The sequence below is a fragment of the Phocoena sinus genome, chromosome X (assembly GCF_008692025.1).
Source record: "Phocoena sinus isolate mPhoSin1 chromosome X, mPhoSin1.pri, whole genome shotgun sequence".
Lineage (NCBI taxonomy): Eukaryota > Metazoa > Chordata > Mammalia > Artiodactyla > Phocoenidae > Phocoena > Phocoena sinus.
The window spans coordinates 9,849,908-9,869,051 of record NC_045784.1 but is presented as its reverse complement, the minus strand read 5'-3'; the positions used below and the strand labels follow the sequence as shown (position 1 = coordinate 9,869,051).

The 19,144-nt window shown below is 43.9% G+C and overlaps 1 protein-coding gene across 1 annotated transcript in view; it reads right to left on the bottom strand.

The window, feature by feature from the left end:
- The window catches only part of FRMPD4 (FERM and PDZ domain containing 4), a 182,009-nt gene that overhangs the window by 15,543 nt on the left and 147,322 nt on the right, over positions 1-19,144 (bottom strand). Inside the window, exons 7-10 of the mRNA XM_032619955.1 lie at positions 15,591-15,722; positions 10,212-10,331; positions 4,161-4,297; positions 711-837 (exon numbers count right to left, since the gene is read on the bottom strand). Of these exons, the coding sequence (XP_032475846.1) occupies positions 711-837; positions 4,161-4,297; positions 10,212-10,331; positions 15,591-15,722 (516 nt within the window). The remainder of the gene's footprint in view (positions 1-710; positions 838-4,160; positions 4,298-10,211; positions 10,332-15,590; positions 15,723-19,144) is intronic.

Genomic DNA, 19,144 nt, shown 5'->3' with positions numbered 1-19,144 from the left:
GATTAAAAAAAAGGAGATTTTAACACTAATGATGGTGAATGACACAACTAAGTTTATCTTCTAAAAGTTAAGAGTTAATTCAGTGGTTGTCAGCTGGGGGTGATTTTGGCAAAATCCAGAGACATTTTTGTTTGTCACGATTGAGGGGGTGGGCGCTACTGACATCTCATGGGTAGAGGACAGCGACGCTGCTAAACATCACACAATGCACAGGACAGCCCTTCTTCTCCAACGAAGAATGATCTGGTCCCCAACGTCAACAGAGCCAAGGTAGACAAACCTTGGTTTAACTCATGTGGCATCTAGTCTGCAGGAACCCTTACTGGCTGCTGTGCACTTAAGCTGGTCTGAGTGGTAAGTAAGCAAAAATATGATGAAAATATGAAAATATTTTGCAATTCTATCCTCTAATCCCAAGGTCTCAGAGGCTTTGCAAGGTTCTCCTACATGCACACGTGAACGCACACACAATCCGTACAATAAGGAGTCTGTAGCTTACAAGGAATAAATAGGCCTCCGTTAGAATACCTATCTTTCATTTAGTCTTAGAAACATGTTAATAGTTAAAAAAAAGAAGGTTATATAGTGTTACATCCTCTGCAAATCTGGTGCTAAGTATTTTATGCACGGGCTAATTTTAAACATTTTTAAAAATGTATGCAAGCCTCACTTTTTAAAATCCATTTTCTATTAAGATGCAAATGTGATACCTTTTTACCAGGTGGTACCAAGTTTTGATTTGCTTTGACAAGGTGTGAAAGTGCTTTCTTTATGTTCTTCTCTTTCATGCTTTGCAGCACAGCAGAGGGAAGAAAAGTCTCTAATCCCCATTCTTTTCTGCAATAAAGAGCATATCTTTAATTTCACATTCTTGTGATGATTAGATATCTAAGACAAAATGGCACTCTGATGTTTGTTGGAACAAATGAACTCTTGGTAAGGCAGGGAATGGAGACAAGTCCCCAATTATGGAAGCAACTTTTAATTTATATTCAGGAAACATACTATTTGATCATTAATCCATATGTTTGCATTTTAAAAGAAATATATTCTTCACTCTCCAGAGAGAAGGCTACTGAGGCATTTGGTGCCAATGGAAATTGAACAGACACTTTATCCAACCCACCTCTGAGTCTCTTAGAGTTCATTCACATATCTGAGTTTGTACTTCCAACACCAATTTCTCTCCACCCCTTTGTTTATTCCCATTGTCACCTCTCCCTGTCTGCCCATGCTCTGTCTTTCTGTCTTCTCTTAGAAGGATGAATGTAACTCCTTCAGGTTCCCAAACTATTCTTTCCTCCCCATCTCCCTCATCAATGGTGTTCTCCAGAAACACACAATTCTCTTTTCTCCCACCCAGATAGTATCTATCTAACTCCTTCCGTCAACATTTCTTGCTGAGGAGGGGAGGGGGTTGCTGGTATGGAGTCAGGGTAGGGTTCAGGACCCTTAAGTATGTCTGGTACTGACAGAGAGATGCAAACATCACTCATAGGTGTGGATATACAAGGAAAAAAACCAACAAATGGGCCTGGGTTAGTATATTCTTGCCAAGAGCCCATGTTCCCAACAGTGACTACAACCCTATCCTAGGAAGATTCCATATTTTGAATTCTAGGAAATCTATCCTGATTGGTCATGTGCCCAACCAGAATCTTCTAAATTATGTGAAGACTTTCGAGAAGGTTCTGGTTATTTCTCCGGCTCCAGATCCTCTCTAAAGAAGGGTAGGAAGACAGCTTTCCCCCACTTGACCATTCACACCCTTTTCACTAGTTAAGATGGTGTTTCTTTGTGATCACTGCTTTCTTCCTTCTCCTTCTCCTCAACTTGGACTTACCATTTTTACCCATCATTTGGCACTCCTTATGGGGTACCCTGTAATTCTACTTGTATCATTATTTTACATCATTACTTTTCATTCTATGTCTTGTCTTTATAATCAGATCACAAATTCTTCAAAGGTTAAGATTATAATTTACAATATTTTCTTTTCTCTTAGTATACAGACAGTAAGTCCCCTACATAGGAACCTCCAAGCTGCAAACTTTCAAAGATGCGAACATGTGTTTGCATCAACGTCAGGCGTGAGTGAAATGGCAGCTGGCCCTCCGTGTCCTACTGCTGACGATCCTTCAGCTCTACCATCTCCCACCTCCTCTCCCTCCTGCAGTCACTAACTCTTCTCGCCTGTTCACTAGATGCCAGCCGCAAAAGTATGCCAGCTGTTGTACTGGACTGCTGTACTTTTCAAGGTACTGTACTGTAAGATTAAAAATGCTTTCTTTATTTTTGTGTTTGTTTGTTTTTTATGTATTGTTTGCGTGAAAAGTATTATAAGCCTATTATAATACAGTATTATATAGCCGATTGTGTTAGTTGGGTACCTAGCCTAACTTTGTTGGACTTAGGAACAAACTGGACTTAGCAATGCGCTCTCGGAACGGAACTCGTTTGTATGTAGGGGAATTACTGTATCACATAAAATGCTCAATGAACGTTTGTTGGGTGAATGAATGAATTAATGAGAACATTAATTAATCATCATAGACTCTGCAAGATTCTTAGGCAAGCTAGTTATCTCTGGAAGTTTTTGATTGTACCATGCTCAACCTGGTAAAATGTGGGTACAGAAAGTAGGAACAGAAATGCATTTCGGTTGTCTGAAAATCATCTCAAGTTGTGCAGGCCACCTTTTCAAGTGGGATCCAGTTTCATCTGTTCCTAAGATCCTCAGAAAGGGGAATGGATGAGGGTGTGAATGGATCCACTCAAGCGCGAGACCTCTTTGTGAGCCAAATCTCTCTCGGGCTCTAGTCCTGGCATGTGTGGCAAGAGAGAAAGAGACAAACCATCTGCAAAAAGGAGTGCACTGAGATTGGAAGGCCTGGGGTTCTCAAACTGCACACAAGGATCTGTCCCTAGGCAGTGACAGGAGAATGGAGCGTGGCAAGATCAGGGGCACTGGGGGTCAGCAACCTGGAGCTCTCATCTTCCCAAACGCAGGCTCGCAAACCCATCGAGAAGAAACCATTTCACTCCGTGGGGGACGACCTGGTGCTGGGGAACCCAGAAAGGCTTTACAGGCAGCCCACGGGAAGCTTCTCTGGGATGTGGAGTTTTAATCAGCCATATGCCACTTGGAGGTGGAGACAGAGCAGACGCTAAGGCCTGTAGTGTTATGTGGAGATGAGGCTTCAGCCCCACCATAAACTTTGAAACATGAGTATTTCTTTTTTCTTAGCATTAGAGCTGCCAGGATTAAGAAAATGGTGGCTGCTTTAGGCTGCTGGATCACCTTCCAACAGGAAGCATACAGACCGGGAGACAGAGGGTTCTCTTTTAAAGGATGACTCTTATATAAGCTCATCAACTGAAGGCAACATAAACTGCTTTTTTCTAAGAAGAGGGGATCTTTTCTGGCTAAAGAGGTAGTATACTGCTGTTGTAAATGCCATATTCAGCAAGAGAAGGCATTTATTTTCCAAACAGCATTTGATTCATGAAACAAAGTTTGTGTGGCATCCTTTCCCACGCTGTCGCAGTTCTTTATTACAACTACCATCCTTCCTGATTAGGACTCAAAGAATTACTTTGTATACTGCATTTTGATCATCTAAAAGTAATCTCTGGTTATGCACACCACTTTCTAAACACAGGTCTTCAAATGATCACACAACCTATAGCGCGATGTGGAGTCCCACCGCCTGTGTTCGAATCCTACCCCCTCTAGTTAATAGCCAGTGTGACTCAGGCAAGTTATTTAACCATCTGTGCCTCAGCTTGCTCATCTGTCAAACGGAGCTACACTCCTACTGACTTCATAGGGAGGTTTTGGGAATCAAACAGCTTAATGTCTGAAGAGTGCTGAGACCAAAGCTTGCTTTAGAACCAAGTTCATTCAGGAATTTAAAAATGTATGCTTCATTTTAAATGTGACCCTCAATTTAACCACAATTCTCTAAAGGTGGACTAGGTAAGAAATGGTGTCTTCCACCGAACATGAACAGAGTATTCATATATTTTGCCTCTGGTTAACACATGCTCTGCCACAAACAACATCAATTTTGGAAATAGACATACACATCAAAAATACCCTTGGGCATTAAGGAGGCAACATCTTTGTCTCCGAAATGGCTCCGAGAGTCAACACTTACTCAATGTACTTGAGGGAGATTTTCTGCGTCTGCTTGGTGGTCACGGTTGCGATGTACATTTGCAACGCCGCCAGCCGCAGGGCGATGTCATATTTCAGCTCCGGCCCAAACCGCTCCTGAACGACGTCGTTACAACTCTGAAAAGAGACCAGCAGAGGGCGCAGCTTGTCAAAGGATGCACTGCGTTGCCTTAGAGGGACAGGTGACAGGTGTTCCCCACTGTCCCACCTTCACTTCCAAGGCAAGGGGCTAAATGTGGAAACATTTTCACCGCTGTCTGGAACCGAGTCAGTATTTAAGTGCACGCACAAACACAGAGAACACACATTCAACATCATCACGAGCGAGCTGCTATTTAAATATTTAGCTTCTTGTAAAAATAATGAGAAATTTAGGAATGGAGTTTCCAAGCACAGGTGCCACGACTGAACACGTGAAGCCCTAGTAGCATGATGTGTCTTCTGTAGCTAGGCTGCCGGGATTGGAATCCTGGGTTCCAATTCTCTTTTTCCACTTTAAGAGGAAAGAATCCTCTTTCCCTACTTTCACCGCGTGACCTTGGGCAAGGCCCTTAATTGTTCTGTGCCTCCGTTTCCTCTTCTTTAAGTTGGGGATAATACTTCCCATTCGCAGGGTTGTGACAAGGATTAAGTGAGTTAACAAGCCCTCAGAATTCCATCTGGTAAATTGGAAGCACTCATACATGTTTAGAGCTGTCATCATCAATGTCACCCTCTTGCTATCATCCAGAGCGGTTTCGGGGAGGTAGAATGAGCAAGGTGATGGAGAGCAGCAGCTCTGGACCTACACCTGCCTCGGGGTCCTGGCTTTACCAATGGCTACCTCTGTGCATAAACTTCAAGCAGTTTACTTCGCTCTTGCAGCCTCAGTTTACTCATCTGTGCAATGGGGATTCATACCAACGACTTGGCCGGAGTGGAGAGGGTGGTGAGGATGAGGTGAGATGCACGCTTTGCCACAGCGCCTTGGCGCACTCAGTGGAGGGTGGCTCTTGAAATCGTCAGTCCGTTCCAGTGGTGACTGCCCCCACTGAGATTTTGAGGGAGTCTCTCGGCTTTAGTTTGTTCACATGTAAAAGGGTGACACCTACCTCGCAGGGTTTGGGGTGAGCGCCAGACTGAAGAGGGGCTGAGAGGCTACTGTAACGTGTCAAGCCCTCCAGGACCACAAGTGAAGGGTCTGAGGGCGCCATTCTCACTCCTGCACGGAGCAAACACTGAGCCGAATGGTGATGGGAAGCACGGTGCTGCTTAAGTATACTCTGCATGTGTGTTTACTTATTTTCGTTATTGGAAACTAGGTTCTTGGGCTAGAAAATACATTTAGCCTCTTTCTCTCTTCTTTATTCTTTGCCTTGTCCTCAAAAGATTTCAAATAAAAACCGTATCAGGATTTGTTTGGCTCCTTTCTGAGATAAGTACCTTTACGACCACTTCATGTATTGATTCTACTAAATGGGAACATGTGCCCCATACGGTTTCTGCATACAGTATTTGCCCTTCGGATACGTCCCCCTGGGACCCTACCTGCCTGCTCTGGGTGCCTGCCTCTCAGCCCATCCCTCAGCCCCAAGAGTGAAGCCACATTTCCTTCCCTCCGTCCTTCACGTGGTTTTCCACCTTCGTTTTTCCTTAAAATCCTACATCTATCGGGACTGCACTCTACTCCTGTTGGAAGTGGGTCTGATTAGAGGCAGGAGACAGGGTGGCTCTGAGGGAAGCTGCCATTTTGTTTTGCTAGTCTTGGGTTTACCAGTTATTTCCAGGAGCCCAGGGTTGTCCACAATGGGGTACCGGGGATTTGAGGGTCCAGATAGGGTCATCTTATAGTCTCGTGAGGGATGAGGGTGGGCAAGTCTCTTGGCAAAGTGCCAGGCCATAACACGCACTCGAAGAACCAGTTTTTCGGTAAACCATTTTGACAGATCACTTTCTTCTAGGACTGCTATTGCATGACAGATTCGAAACAGGATTTTAGCGTAGAATTTAGAGACAAAAGCTCCAAGTTGGATCCTAGGCTCTGTCAACTACCAATCAAATGACCTTGGATGTGGCACTTCATCTCTCTTGAGTCTCAGTTTTCTTATCTGAAAAAAAAATGGGCTAACTCTCAAGATTGCTAGCATACCTGCAAGGATGTTTCATAAAATGGAATGTGCTTTATAAAGGTGACTCATCACTATCAGTTGTCCTCAGAGTTGTGACTGCCGTTGTTTTTTCCCACCCTGTTATACCCTGTATTTAAAACCAGACTTCTGAGTGGATTCTTTTGTCAAGGTGATTAGTCACTTAATTACATTATATAATTAGTTCAGACTGATCCCGGAGAACTAGTGTGATGTCTGACTTATATATATTTTTGGTACAAATTATGCATTTATTACTCTCAAGTACATTATTTAAAATATACTTATACACACAAATGGCGGTCACTGGTTTGCTAAACAGAGGTCTCGACAGACTCCGCTTTAGACCTACAAAAATTCATTTATAATGAATATGTGAGATATTAAAAAGGAAACCAGTACTGCTAAAGTGTTTGAAAACATTTTGTAGCCTTATCATCCTGTTTACCAATTGGTTTAACCATCGTTGTTTTAATAGACAGTGGACAGCTAAATGTCAGCATAGCTTATTATAATTATGAAATAGAACAGTCTGGATTATTAGGGTTTACTGTTATTATATATGCTGAAATCTGTAAAATACTTCATGGTCCATTAATGGCTAGGAGATTCTTATACATTATCACTATCGAAACCTCTGTGGTCATTGTCATGGTCAATGGCCACTGCCCTCATTAAGAGCCCACTAGGCGGAATTGATTTTTGTCTGTGTAACGTGATAGACACTGTTTCTGTTTCCTCTCTTGTTCTCCAGGCTAATTTTATTGCATCTTTTTAGTACCTTAAAATCAACACTCGGACACAGCGCCATTCGCAGGCCCATTGACATATGCTACACAGATATGTAATTTTAGACCTACTGCACGTTCTGTGATACAAGGCATTTTGAGACAGAGGGTCTGAGTCCAAGAAATTTTCATTTCCTATTCTCAGTGGAGGATATATGAGATGATGGTAGGTTAATTTTGGCCGCTATCGCCCACCGTAACATGGCTCCCCCCTTCCTCCCCCAGTGCTGGCTACTCCTTGAAGGGATAGCTAATCCACCACCTGTGCAACACCCAAGCGGGGAAAGCAGAAATGTCTTTGGTCTTCAGCTAGTCCCAGGGCAAGAGCCCTGGACAGGTTTTCCTGTTCTCAGGACAGCCCCACAGGTAGAAAAGATGTGTCTTCTGAATAAGAAAGATTTCCATGAACTGCATTAGATTTGAGCCAACACCGTAAGTGCTTAGCACTACTCCTGGGCTACTTAAAAGGTCTCTCCTCCCCAGGACAAACGCAACCGGGCTCTTCTTTTAGAAATGCAACGGAATTGTGATGTTGCAAACAGAAGCCAAGTAAATGGCTTTAAAGCATCATCTTGTTAATGGGATGAGTGTATAATTATAGAGAATGACAACTGAATGCATCTCGCGCTCTACAGCCACACGCTGATCGGCACCTGTAACTACTTATTTGCAACTAACAAGCTAAAAACATAGCACGTGACATGAGTTGCCGTGGCAGAGCCCCGGGTTGGTTCTCAGAAGGAATACGGGAAGATGGCAGTAATAGATCAGCTGAGAATCAAGCTGTCCCGTGCAGTCAGGTCTGGGTTACCTGGCCTCTGGGGAACAGGGGATATTGTAACCCAGGTAACCAAAAGTTTAACATTTAAGTTCGTTGTTCTGGGTAGAAAATGGAGTGAAGTGTAGTGCACATTTCTTTATTTGATAAACAGGGTATATGGGCACGATTTGCCTTTTTCGGATGACTCCGGGTTATCTTCATAAACACTAATCATCCTTCTGAGTTGTAAATACCACAGTCTCCTCCAAAGACCACTGAGGTGGGGAACATTTAACAGGCCTTTCCCTGAGTGCCCCCATCTGCTGGAATGTTCTAGTATGTTCTGCTTCTTTCTCCTCCCACTGAATTTCTGTTCTCCAGGGCTTATTGCCATTTAATTTATGTCACTGTTCCTAATCTCTGCCATCTATCTTGTCTACATCTCTCTGCCATCTTCTGTTTTCTTTTCACACCCAACTTTTTAAAGATTACAAAGGCTTTGAAATATACAAGAAAATACTGAGAATAGTAAAACAAACACCAGCATATCAACTACCCAGAGTTAACAAATGTTTCTTCTATTTTTCTTTTTCCTACGTTCTTTGCTTTTTATTTCTTACTTAGGGCTCCAGCAACCTTTGGCTTATACAGATATCCCCCAGCCAAAGAGAGCGTTTTTTCTTGGCCTTACTCTCGTGTTTTCTCCTTTCTTTGTGGGGGAAGGTTACATTAAGGTTTACAACCTCTTTGAGTAATTCTAATGTAGATGCTTAAGCATTAGGTAAGTGGGCTCTTACTGTTTGATGTGATTATATTGGGAATTTAAGTAAGAGTAATGGGAAGCAGTTACAGAGAAATATAGGAACATCGCCTAAATATCAAGCAGATAAATTCCCTTTGGGATAAACAGCAAAGCGTCTCATTTCTGGAAGTCTTGTTTTTTGAAAATTATATCCCAGAATCAGATATAGACAGTCTGCAAAAGATATATCTTCTTAAAGTTTTACTGCCTTGAAATGAATAATTCCATTACAATGAATATCACGGTATTTCAGAACAATCTAAGCACCAAATAAATGAATAAACAAAATAAGTAAATAAAGAAGAAGGGAAAACTCTTTCTTACAGGAGAATGCCAACAAATAACTGAAGAAGAAATAATGGAATTAGACAAATCATCATTTTCAACCATCGCAATAATATTTGGGCAAGAATCATCAACGAATACTAAAATGAACAGGTAAAAGGATAATGAGAGTTGCAAAGTGACTTTCCACAAATTACTTATTAACTATAAAAGGAAAAGTGGTAACTTCTGGAGAACATCAATTAGTATGAATGTCGACAAGAGTCAGTGTGAACCTTACCACGAAGGGGACAAAATGACATCACATGCCTCCTGATACGATGCACTAAGGAGGGCATGGAGTCATTCATGTTGTTCTTCTGCCCCCAAGGCAGAGCCTCAATCTGATCATGAGAAAACCCCAGAGAAACCCAAATCGAGAGGTTTCTACAAAATAACTGATCAGCACTCTGCAAAACTGTCAAGGTCGTGAAAGTCAAAGAAAGGCTGAGGCATGCTCCAGACTGAAGAAGACTAAAGTAACATGCCAACTAAATGCAAAGTGAGATCCTGGAGTGGATCTTATCCTAGAAAAAATTGATATAAAGGACCTTTCTTGGGACAATGGGCAAAATTTGGACACAGACTGTAGATCCAATAATGGAAATGGATCAGTGCTAAATTTCCCGATTTCGTTAATTGTATGATGATTATATTAGAAAATGTTCTCATAAATAGAAAATATACTGACATATTTCGGGGTAAACGAGCATGGTTTTTGTACCTGACATTCATATGGTTTAGGAAAAAAATCGTGTGTGATGGGGGAAGGGGAGGACGTGTGCACACACTAAAGATAGGGTAAATGTAGTCAAATGGTAACAACTGGTGAATCTGGGTAAAGGATATCAAAGAGCTCATTTACTACTCTTGCATCTTTTTCATAAGGCTGAAATTATTTCAAAATCAAAAAATTTAAAAAGCACCATGGAACCTCAGTCAGTATTTTGTAATCACCTATAGGGGAAGAGAATCTGAAGAAAAAAAAAAAAAATATATATATATATAACATAACTGAATTGCTGTGCTGTACACCTGAAACTAACATGATACTGTAAATCAACTATACTACAATAAGAAAAAAGCACCATGGAATTCTTTTATAATACATTGAGCTTGGGCTGAGGGACGAAGAGAGAGAAGATCCCAAACGAAAGAATTCAGGGGGGAAAACCCCACAGTTAATTCATCCCACAATGTTAATATGAAACATGCCCTGGTTCTCACGTACCTGAACATACAGATACTCGAAAGCAACTGGATCTCGCCTTAAAAGGTCAATTGGATCCTTTGGGACGAAGCTAATTCGGAAAAGACATCTCATCTTATGCGAGCTGGGCCTCTGGGTCACCTAGAAGAGCAGACCAATGACAAGAATCCTTCAGTGCCGGCAGAAAGGGCTGAGGGGCAGAAGCAAAGGCAGCTTTCTTTGGACACTGAGGAAGGAAGCGGTTGAGGTTCTTTTAGTATTTGTCATACATACTCATTCCCTGAACACTGCACATACCTGTGACCTAGGTCACGTTCCCCCAAAGCAGTCCCTGAAATGAGGGACTTCAATAAGGAACTGCTCCCAGGAGAGGCCAGTGAGGGAGTGGGGGAAGCAGGTCAACCTGCTCAGGTCAGCCCAGCAGGGGTGGCTACAGGCTGTCCTGAGGGAGACTCTGGTGGGAAACTTACACCACGGAGCCTCTGGGATCACAGGTTAGTCATTGGTTTCGGGCTGTCCCGGGGGCTGTGACTTTCCAGGTATGGACAGGATGGGCGCCAGCAGTCTGAGGGCAGTCCTCTGAAGAAGATCTGCAGATGCTGGCTGTCGTGACAGTCACACACTCAAGCAAGGCTAGGGGTAGGGGGCGCAGAAGGGGACCCGGGGATAGGAGCACAGAGACTGGTCACTACAGTTTATTACTGTGTAACACTGCTGTGGGTTTTTTCCTCAATTAGACTCCAGAAGGATGGTAGCAATGAAAGCATGACAGTGGCAACTTGGATGACATCCAACTGGAACGCAGGAGGACAGAAGTTTTGGCCCGTTCACTAAATCTGGAGTCCTCAGGTTTCCAAACTACCCAAACTTCTGCTATCATGATTTGTCCAAATTGTTCAAAGGGGCTTAGAATACACCACGGGTCCTTCAGGGTTAAGGACCATGGATCATTCTGAGTCGCTTTTCTTTTCCCCAGCACAGTACGTGCCAACTACTAGGTCTTAGTTTCTTAATTCTTTTTGCAACAAAGGGGAATCAATCAATGAACGGTAGGTGCTTCATACACAGCTGAATGAATGAAAGACACTGGACTTCAAGAAAGAAGGTAAAAGAAAAAAAGTTAAAAAATAACAAACAAAAAAAGATTAAAAAAAGAAGGTGAAAGCTCTTCAATTTCCCTTAAAGAGGTCAGTGCGATAAAACTAAAACCACGCAGCAGGAACCCACACAGTTGTTCTACTTGTAGTTTTGTGCACTTGGATGTACTTTTTTTTTTTTTTTTTTGCGGTACGCGGGCCTCTCATTGTTGCGGCTTCTCCTGTTGCGGAGCACAGGCTCCGGACGTGCAGGCTCAGCGGCCATGGCTCACGGGCCCAGCCGCTCCGCGGCATGTGGGATCTTCCCGGACCGGGGCACGAACCCGTGTCCCCTGCATCGGCAGGCAGACTCTCAACCACTGCGCCACCAGGGAAGCCCCTGGATGTACTTTTTAATGCGCTTGCATGCAGTTTCATGTACTTGTAACTACTTTTATGCAGGGGACAAACCTGACAAAATAAAAATGTTCGTGAACTGCAATATAAAAGTTCAAAATAGGGAGCTGCCTGGTGGCTTAGCGGTTAGGATCCTGGGCTCTCACTGCTGTGGCCCAGGTTCAATCCCTGGTCAGGGAACTGAGATCCCACAAGCCACGCAGTGCAGTCAAAAAAAAAAAAAAAAAATCAAAATAAAATAGTAATAGCTTTATTGAGTTATCAGAGTGCGCATGCACACACACATTCTGAGAGTTTACATTGCTAACTTTGTTATATAGAAGAATTTCAAGGGGAAAACACATCCCACGTTTAAAGGTATACTGGGCATCCTGAGAAGCAGTACACTGAACCAGCTTTCTGTCTGTGGGCAGGATTGCAAAGCTGAGTGAAGTCCGGAGCCCATGGGATCCGGGCTGCTCATCACTGGCTGACGGTAAAGCAAACCAGGAAGAAGGATGCGTGGGACTCTAAGAGACCTGGGGTGCTGGCAGGGCTGCTGGTGAGTGTCACAGTGACATAATGGTGTTTTGTCAGAAGGTCCTGTCTGATGTCAGAAAGTCAGAGATCATCTTATCTCCGGCTCCTTTAATTACAGGTTAGAATCTGTCCTGAATTTTCCATAAGCCTCCTTGAGTTTATTTTTATCATTAGTAGGTTACACTAGTTTTGGGAAATGAATGAATGTAATGCAAAAACATGCTTTAGACTCATTAGAAATGGCAGTCCACGAGAATAACAGTCTCTAAAACAAGCAAAAAACCAATTTCTTGGAAACTTTAAGTAGTATGTAATAACAACGTTACTTTCTAGACAGAAGTTTAGTGTCAAACTGCCAGAAATTCAGGTAGAGTCGCTTAAAAGTTCCTTGGCAGTTTTCATCACAGTTAAATATTTTAAAATAATTTTTGTTATTGGACAAATTCCTTATACTTACTCCCCAGTTCTATCATGCCTATAAATATTTCATGGGTCAAATTTTTCATATGTATTGAATTCAAAGGCATATAGCTGGTTTGTTTCAGGATATTTAAACAATCAGTTTTCTAGAGACAATACTTGAGTTTTAGCACTTTGCTTTTCGTTCTGATTAAAGACAAAACAGGGCTTCCCTGGTGGCGCAGTGGTTGAGAGTCCGCCTGCCGATGCAGGGGACACGGGTTCGTGCCCCGGTCCGGGAAGATCCCACGTGCCGCGGAGCGGCTGGGCCTGTGAGCCATGGCCGCTGAGCCTGCGCGTCCGGAGCCTGTGCTCCGCAACGGGAGAGGCCACAACAGTGAGAGGCCCGCGTACTGAAAAAAAAAAAAAAAAAAAAAAAAAAAAGACAAAACAAAGCCTCTTCTAGAAAGATAAGGGAAGAAGCATTGTTAGAGGCTTTTTGTTTCCTTCTAAGTTTTTTGTTTTGTTTTTTGGGTTTCTTTTTGGCGGAGCCGCCCCGGTTCCCTGACCAGGGATTGAAGCCGGGCCACTGCGGTGAAAGCGCTGAGTCCTAACCACTGGACTGCCAGGGAATCCCTCTAATGTTTTTTTTTTTTTTTGAAGGTATCATTATATTTATTTTTGGCCCTTTATGAATCTTACCACACCAGGCCCCCGTCCCCCCGCCTCAACCAGCCCCACGCATTCCCACGCGTGGCCTGGACTCAAGGGACTACAACTCCCGGCAGGCTTTGCAGCAGGAGCCTGTAGCCAGGGTCTCCTGGGAAAAGTATTGCAGGTGGGCTTCACCAGCATGCTAATTAAAAAGGCCAGTAGGGGAGAGTAAATTAAGCTCTGAGTAGGAGATACTGGAGGAGGTAAAGCAAAAAGACGTGGGGTTTATTCTTGGCCCTTAGGGAAAAGGAATTTCGACCTTGCTGCCCGTGGAGTAGGAGGGTGGCCAGCGCCAAAAGTCCTGATGGAAGAGGAAGCCGGGGGTTGAAACTCCTCCTCTAATGTTTTAAAAGAAGTCTAAAAATTGGAAATCAATCCGGAATGAGAAGTTATGGTTACCTAGCATCAGAAGAGACTTTGAAAGAATCTCTGTCCAGCTAAATCAGCATGAAGCTTTCCCATAAAGGCTGGGTGGTAGGTAGAAGTTCAGGGGGAAAGTAGAAATAGAAATATCAAAAAGTTGTGGGTGGTTTCATTAGACTCATAGCAACTGGCTGTCTGCCCACATCCCCTTGGCATTTACTGCTCCAAGCAAAAGGCTATTTACTGCAAACACCTGTGACCATCTGCCAGCACAGGGCAAACCAGCAGAGCCAGGGAGCAGTTGTCCTTAGGAGAAGCCCACCCACAACTATGGACAGGATGTTAGCGTACGAAGCCCCAGCCCCCTCGCTCTCGGGTGGGATACCTCTGAGGCACGTTCTCTGCTGGTTCCCTGTGTCCCCAGCAGGATTGCGCTCCAGCTGCCCACAGTGGAAACTGGCTTGATTACACACTCTTTATTGGCGTCCCCATTTTCCCATTTCCCCTCCCATTCCTCTCCCAGTATTTCCTGATATCGCCTCCCAAATAAACCACTGACATCCAAATCCTTGTCTCAAGGTTGGCTTCTGGAGGAACTCGGAGCCAAACACTGACCTTTCACATGTGGGATTCTGTGTATCAGGGGCTGTTCCCCTATAACAAAGAATAAACAACTCATCTGTTTCCAAGCGTGTTTTGGCACAGGTTAACATAATAAACAATTAGATGTGATTTAAAATATCAATAGGTAGGGCTTCCCTGGTGGCGCAGTGGTTGAGAGTCCGCCTGCCAATGAAAGGGACGCAGGTTCGTGCCCCGGTCCGGGAAGATCCCACATGCCGCGGAGCGGCTGGGCTCGTGAGCCGTGGCCGCTGAGCCTGCGCATCCGGAGCCTGTGCTCTGCAACGGGAGAGGCCGCAGCACTGAGAGGCCCGCGTACCGCAAAAAAAAAAAAAAAAAAAAAAAAAAAAAATTCAATAGGCAGATTTAAACGTGATAAAAATAAAAGGTCAAGTTTAGAAATAGGAAATGAACACAAATGATAACTTCGTAACGAATTCATTGCATCGAGTTTTACTACATTGAGAGAGTCAGGGATATCTGCGGGACCTGACGTGTAGCTTTTAATTGTGCGACAACCAAAAGGCAATTGAGCGTGATGACACTTTCCGCTACTCCATCCGTCTGGGGGTGACTTGACTCCCTGCCTCTCCTCCTGGTGTCCCCTCACGCCCCCCTCCATAAGCTCCCCTCTTCAGTGAACTCTCCTACATAAGAGGAATTTGTTGAAATCCCTCATACATCCAACAAAGACCCTGCTTGTGTGGAATCGCAAGGAAAGTCAGGGCGCTGTGCTGAATTCAGCAGCCAAGCAACCCGCTTGTCTCCCCAGAGAACAGATGGGGGTGGCATCTTGGTGAGCAGGAGCTGGGACACATTGGTGGGTCACATATTTACAGTGGGCACGATGGGGCAGGGATTTCAGGCTTCCAAAAACAGTCTGAGGTAGGTACCCGGAACTTCAAAGAACGAAATATGATTTTGGCTTAATTTAAATAATTGCAGAAAGCATTTCCTTTTAATAGTTGCTAGAGATCAATTATCAAAACAGGTGAACAAGTCACTACCATAACATAAAATACAATTCTGCAGAGCCATATCCCCAACGAGTCACTGCTGAGTCTTTGACAATTCTGTTTGTCAGATCAACTGACGACAGTCTATGAAAAACTGACAAAAGGGAAACATCACCTTGAGGTGTAAAATCCGTTATGAATGCCGGCGCTTCCTATAGTGGGGCTGCCCAGGGCTGTGGGGAAGGTATTTAAAGGATTCAAGGACAGGGGAGCTCTGGGCAGGGCAGCCTCTGCTGTCAGGGGCAGCACGGGCACTGGGGGCATAATTCACACACCTGAGTTAGGGTCTCCTGTTCATGAAGCAAGAGCAGCTTCGTTCCGGCTCCTTCCATCCTCTGCTCCAGCATGAGGGAGAAGTGTTCGATGCCTTTGATGGAGAGTTTCTCTTGAAGGGTTAGGATGACATCCTTACAGAGGAAACAGACAAGATGCGATCAAAATCAAGGCAGCCGTATTGTAGATTCCACATATAAATGAACTTATATACAAAACAGAAATGGACCCACAGACATGGAAAACAAACTCACGGTTATCAAAAGGGAAAGAGGGGAGGGATAAATTAAGAGTTTGGGATTAACATACACACACCACTATGTATAAAATAACCGACAAGGACCTACTACTGTACAGCACAGGGAACTATACTCAATATTTTGTAATAACCTATAAGGGAAAAGAGTCTGAATATATATGTAACCGAATCCCTTTATAGAGCCTAGCAACAGATTGTGCAGTGTAGTCGGCTCAGTTCCCCTCCTTCTAAATGGGGTGGCAATTAAACCACCTCTGAAAGTGGTCTACATGCCTGCATGCCAAATCCAGTCCACCACCTGTTTTTGTAAAATAAGTTTTACTGGAACCCAGTCTCGCTCATCTGTTTATGTATTGGCTGCTTTCGTGCTCTGCATGGGCAGACCTGAACTTGGTGGCAGGGGAGGCTGTGTGGCCTGTGATGCCTAAATTATTATATTTGCTATCTGGCCCTTTACAGAAAAAGTTTGCCGACCCCTAGCCCACCCCTCTGTAAGAGCACGTGGTAGTGGTGAGGAACGTGGGCTCCGGAAAGAGTCTGGCTTCTGCCCTGACTCTACTTCGTATTAGCTGGCAGCTTAAGGCAAGTTACTTAACTTCTAGGCACCTTAGCGTCCCTGTCAACGGGGGATAATAATAATACCTGCCTCAGAATAGATACCAGGACTAAATGAGTTCATACATAGACAGCATTTATTACAGCACTGCTTGGCATACAGTTAGGGCACCATACTGATAAAAGAAATTTTCACATAATGAGGTATGGGGAAGTCATTCTGGCTTATGCATGAGTTAACTTGAATTTTTTTTTTTTTTTTTTGGCTGCACCAGGTCTTAGTTGTGGCATACGGGCTCCTAGTTGTGGCATGCATGCAGGATCTAGTTCCCTGACCAGGGATGGAACCCGGGCCCCCTGCATTGGGAGCCCGGAGTCTTACCCACTGCACCAACAGGGAAGCCCCAAGTTAACTTGAATTTTATGCTAATTTAAACAGTCCGTTTGTGGCCTATCAAACATTGTACATCTGCCTTAATTATTTATTATTATTCTTTTTAAAATTAATTAATTAATTTATTTATTTTTGGCTGTGTTGGGTCTTTGTTTCTGTGCGAGGGCTTTCTCTAGTTGCGGCGAGCGAGGGCCACTCTTCATCGTGGTGCGCAGGCCTCTTACTGTCGTGGCCTCTCTTGTTGCGGAGCACAGGCTCCAGACGCGCAGGCTCAGTAGTTGTGGCTCACGGGCCCAGCTGCTCCGCGGCATGTGGGATCTTCCCAGACCAGGGCTCGAACCCGTGTCCCCTGCATTGGCAGGCAGATTCTCAACTACTGCGCCACCAGAGAAGCCCTGCCTTAATTATTAAAGAAAAGGGCACATTGACCAGAAGTAAGTCAAGAATGTCCACGTTAAAAATAAAGATTAAATGGCTCCCTTCCTGGGATACCAATGCTGGTCCTGTTTCGATGATAAGATTCCCTTCCCAGGTGCCAAGGTCATACTGACTCGCTGTGTACGTGCTGCTCTAGTTTTTTTGAAATCCTCAAGAAATGTACTCCTGACTTGTTTAATGTTCTTTTTTTCTGACAAGATATAAAACTGTGCTTGAAAACCATGCTTTTCTGGAGCAGTTTCTCAGAGTGATCTGGGAAGCTGGCTTCCGGTCTATAGTCCTCAGTTTGGCTGAAATAAAACTCTTTTCTATTCTTCTTATTGATTGTTTATTGATTATTTTTGTCGACAATGATGATATACATATATCAGCTTTTTTTTTTTTTTTTTTTTTTTTTTTTTTTTTTTTTATGCGTTACGCGGGCCTCTCACTGTTGTGGCCTCTCCCGTTGCGGAGGACAGGCTCCGGACGCGCAGGCTCAGCGGCCATGGCTCACGGGCCCAGCCGCTCCGCGGCATGTGGGATCTTCCCGGACCGGGGCACGAACCCGTGTCCCCTGCATCGGCAGGCGGACTCTCAACCACTGCGCCACCAGGGAAGCCCCATATATCAGCTTTTATTTTAAGTCTCCGAGGAAGGTAAAATGAGCAAGCTTTGTCAGCAATCCTTCACAGGATTAAACATTTATGATCAGAAAGGTGTTCTATACACAAGCACAAGTGGACTGCAATGTAAACAAATGTCCTCAACCATTAACTTTTTCATGTACTTGAAAACTAGTAAGTGATCTCTCTTCTAAGATAACTAATATTCAGATGCTAAAATCCCACAGAGCAACATTTGGCAATTTCTGGAGACATTTTTGGTTGTCACAACGGGGCTGGGGATGCTACTGGCATCAAGGAATTTTCTGGTCCAAAGGATTGACAATGTCAAGGGAGAGAAACCCGGCCATACATAGAAGTTTTTTTTTTAATTGCTCTTTCTGGGGTTTTGATTCTTCCCCGTGGACCATTTTCGATTTCCTCTGGCTCCTTTAAAACAAAGATCCCCATACCTACCCACCACCAAAAAAAATCATTCAACAGAAATTCCGTGACTATACTGAATTTCATAAAAAGATTCTGTTTCATAATTTTTGCTCAAGACCCAGAAGACAGAAAAGAAAACCAGCCTCTGTGTGGCGACACATATTTTATAAAACATTCTCCTGAATCACCAGGGAGGACATGTGCCAGCAATAGTGTTTTCCTATTGTGCCTCTGTAAGCAAGAATTTTGGCAATTTTTATTAAACAGCATCATATCCCTTTCATACCTATACTATTTCCAGTTTACGCCTCCCAGTCTGCATCTCTGGTGATAATGAGGCTGTGAGGCACAAGCTAAGATAGCTTTAATTTCATGTGGACGCTTTGCATTGCTCCCCATCTTGTCATTGTCATCTGCCATCCTCAGGGAAATCAAACTTAGTCTGGGGTGGGTTCCTATAATAAAGAGGCCAGAGGGAATTAACAACAGGGCTCTCTTTTAAATTTAGATTTATTTCTGTTAAGAAATGCATTCAAGTCTTTACCTATATCTTCAGATGGGTAAGGGCTCCAATGGCAAGGAGCTTTTCTGACCAGTTGGTACCACAGAACAAGCCACAGTACCAGAGGGAGTTGAAACAATGTAGCTCTTTTGGGTTAGGTCAGGGGTCTTCAAACTAGAGCCTGGCCCCTTCGTTTGGAATCTGGCCGAGGCCATTCATTCACATATTATCTGTACAGTAAAGGATGAGTCTTGCCTGAAGAAGGTTTGCCTCTTTGCCCCTGGCTCTTGGGAGGTAACCTCTAAGCCCTTGGAGTATCCTGCCTGATAGAGGTATCTTTGTTCACTGCGGGGGGGGGGGGGGGGGGGGGGTTGTGT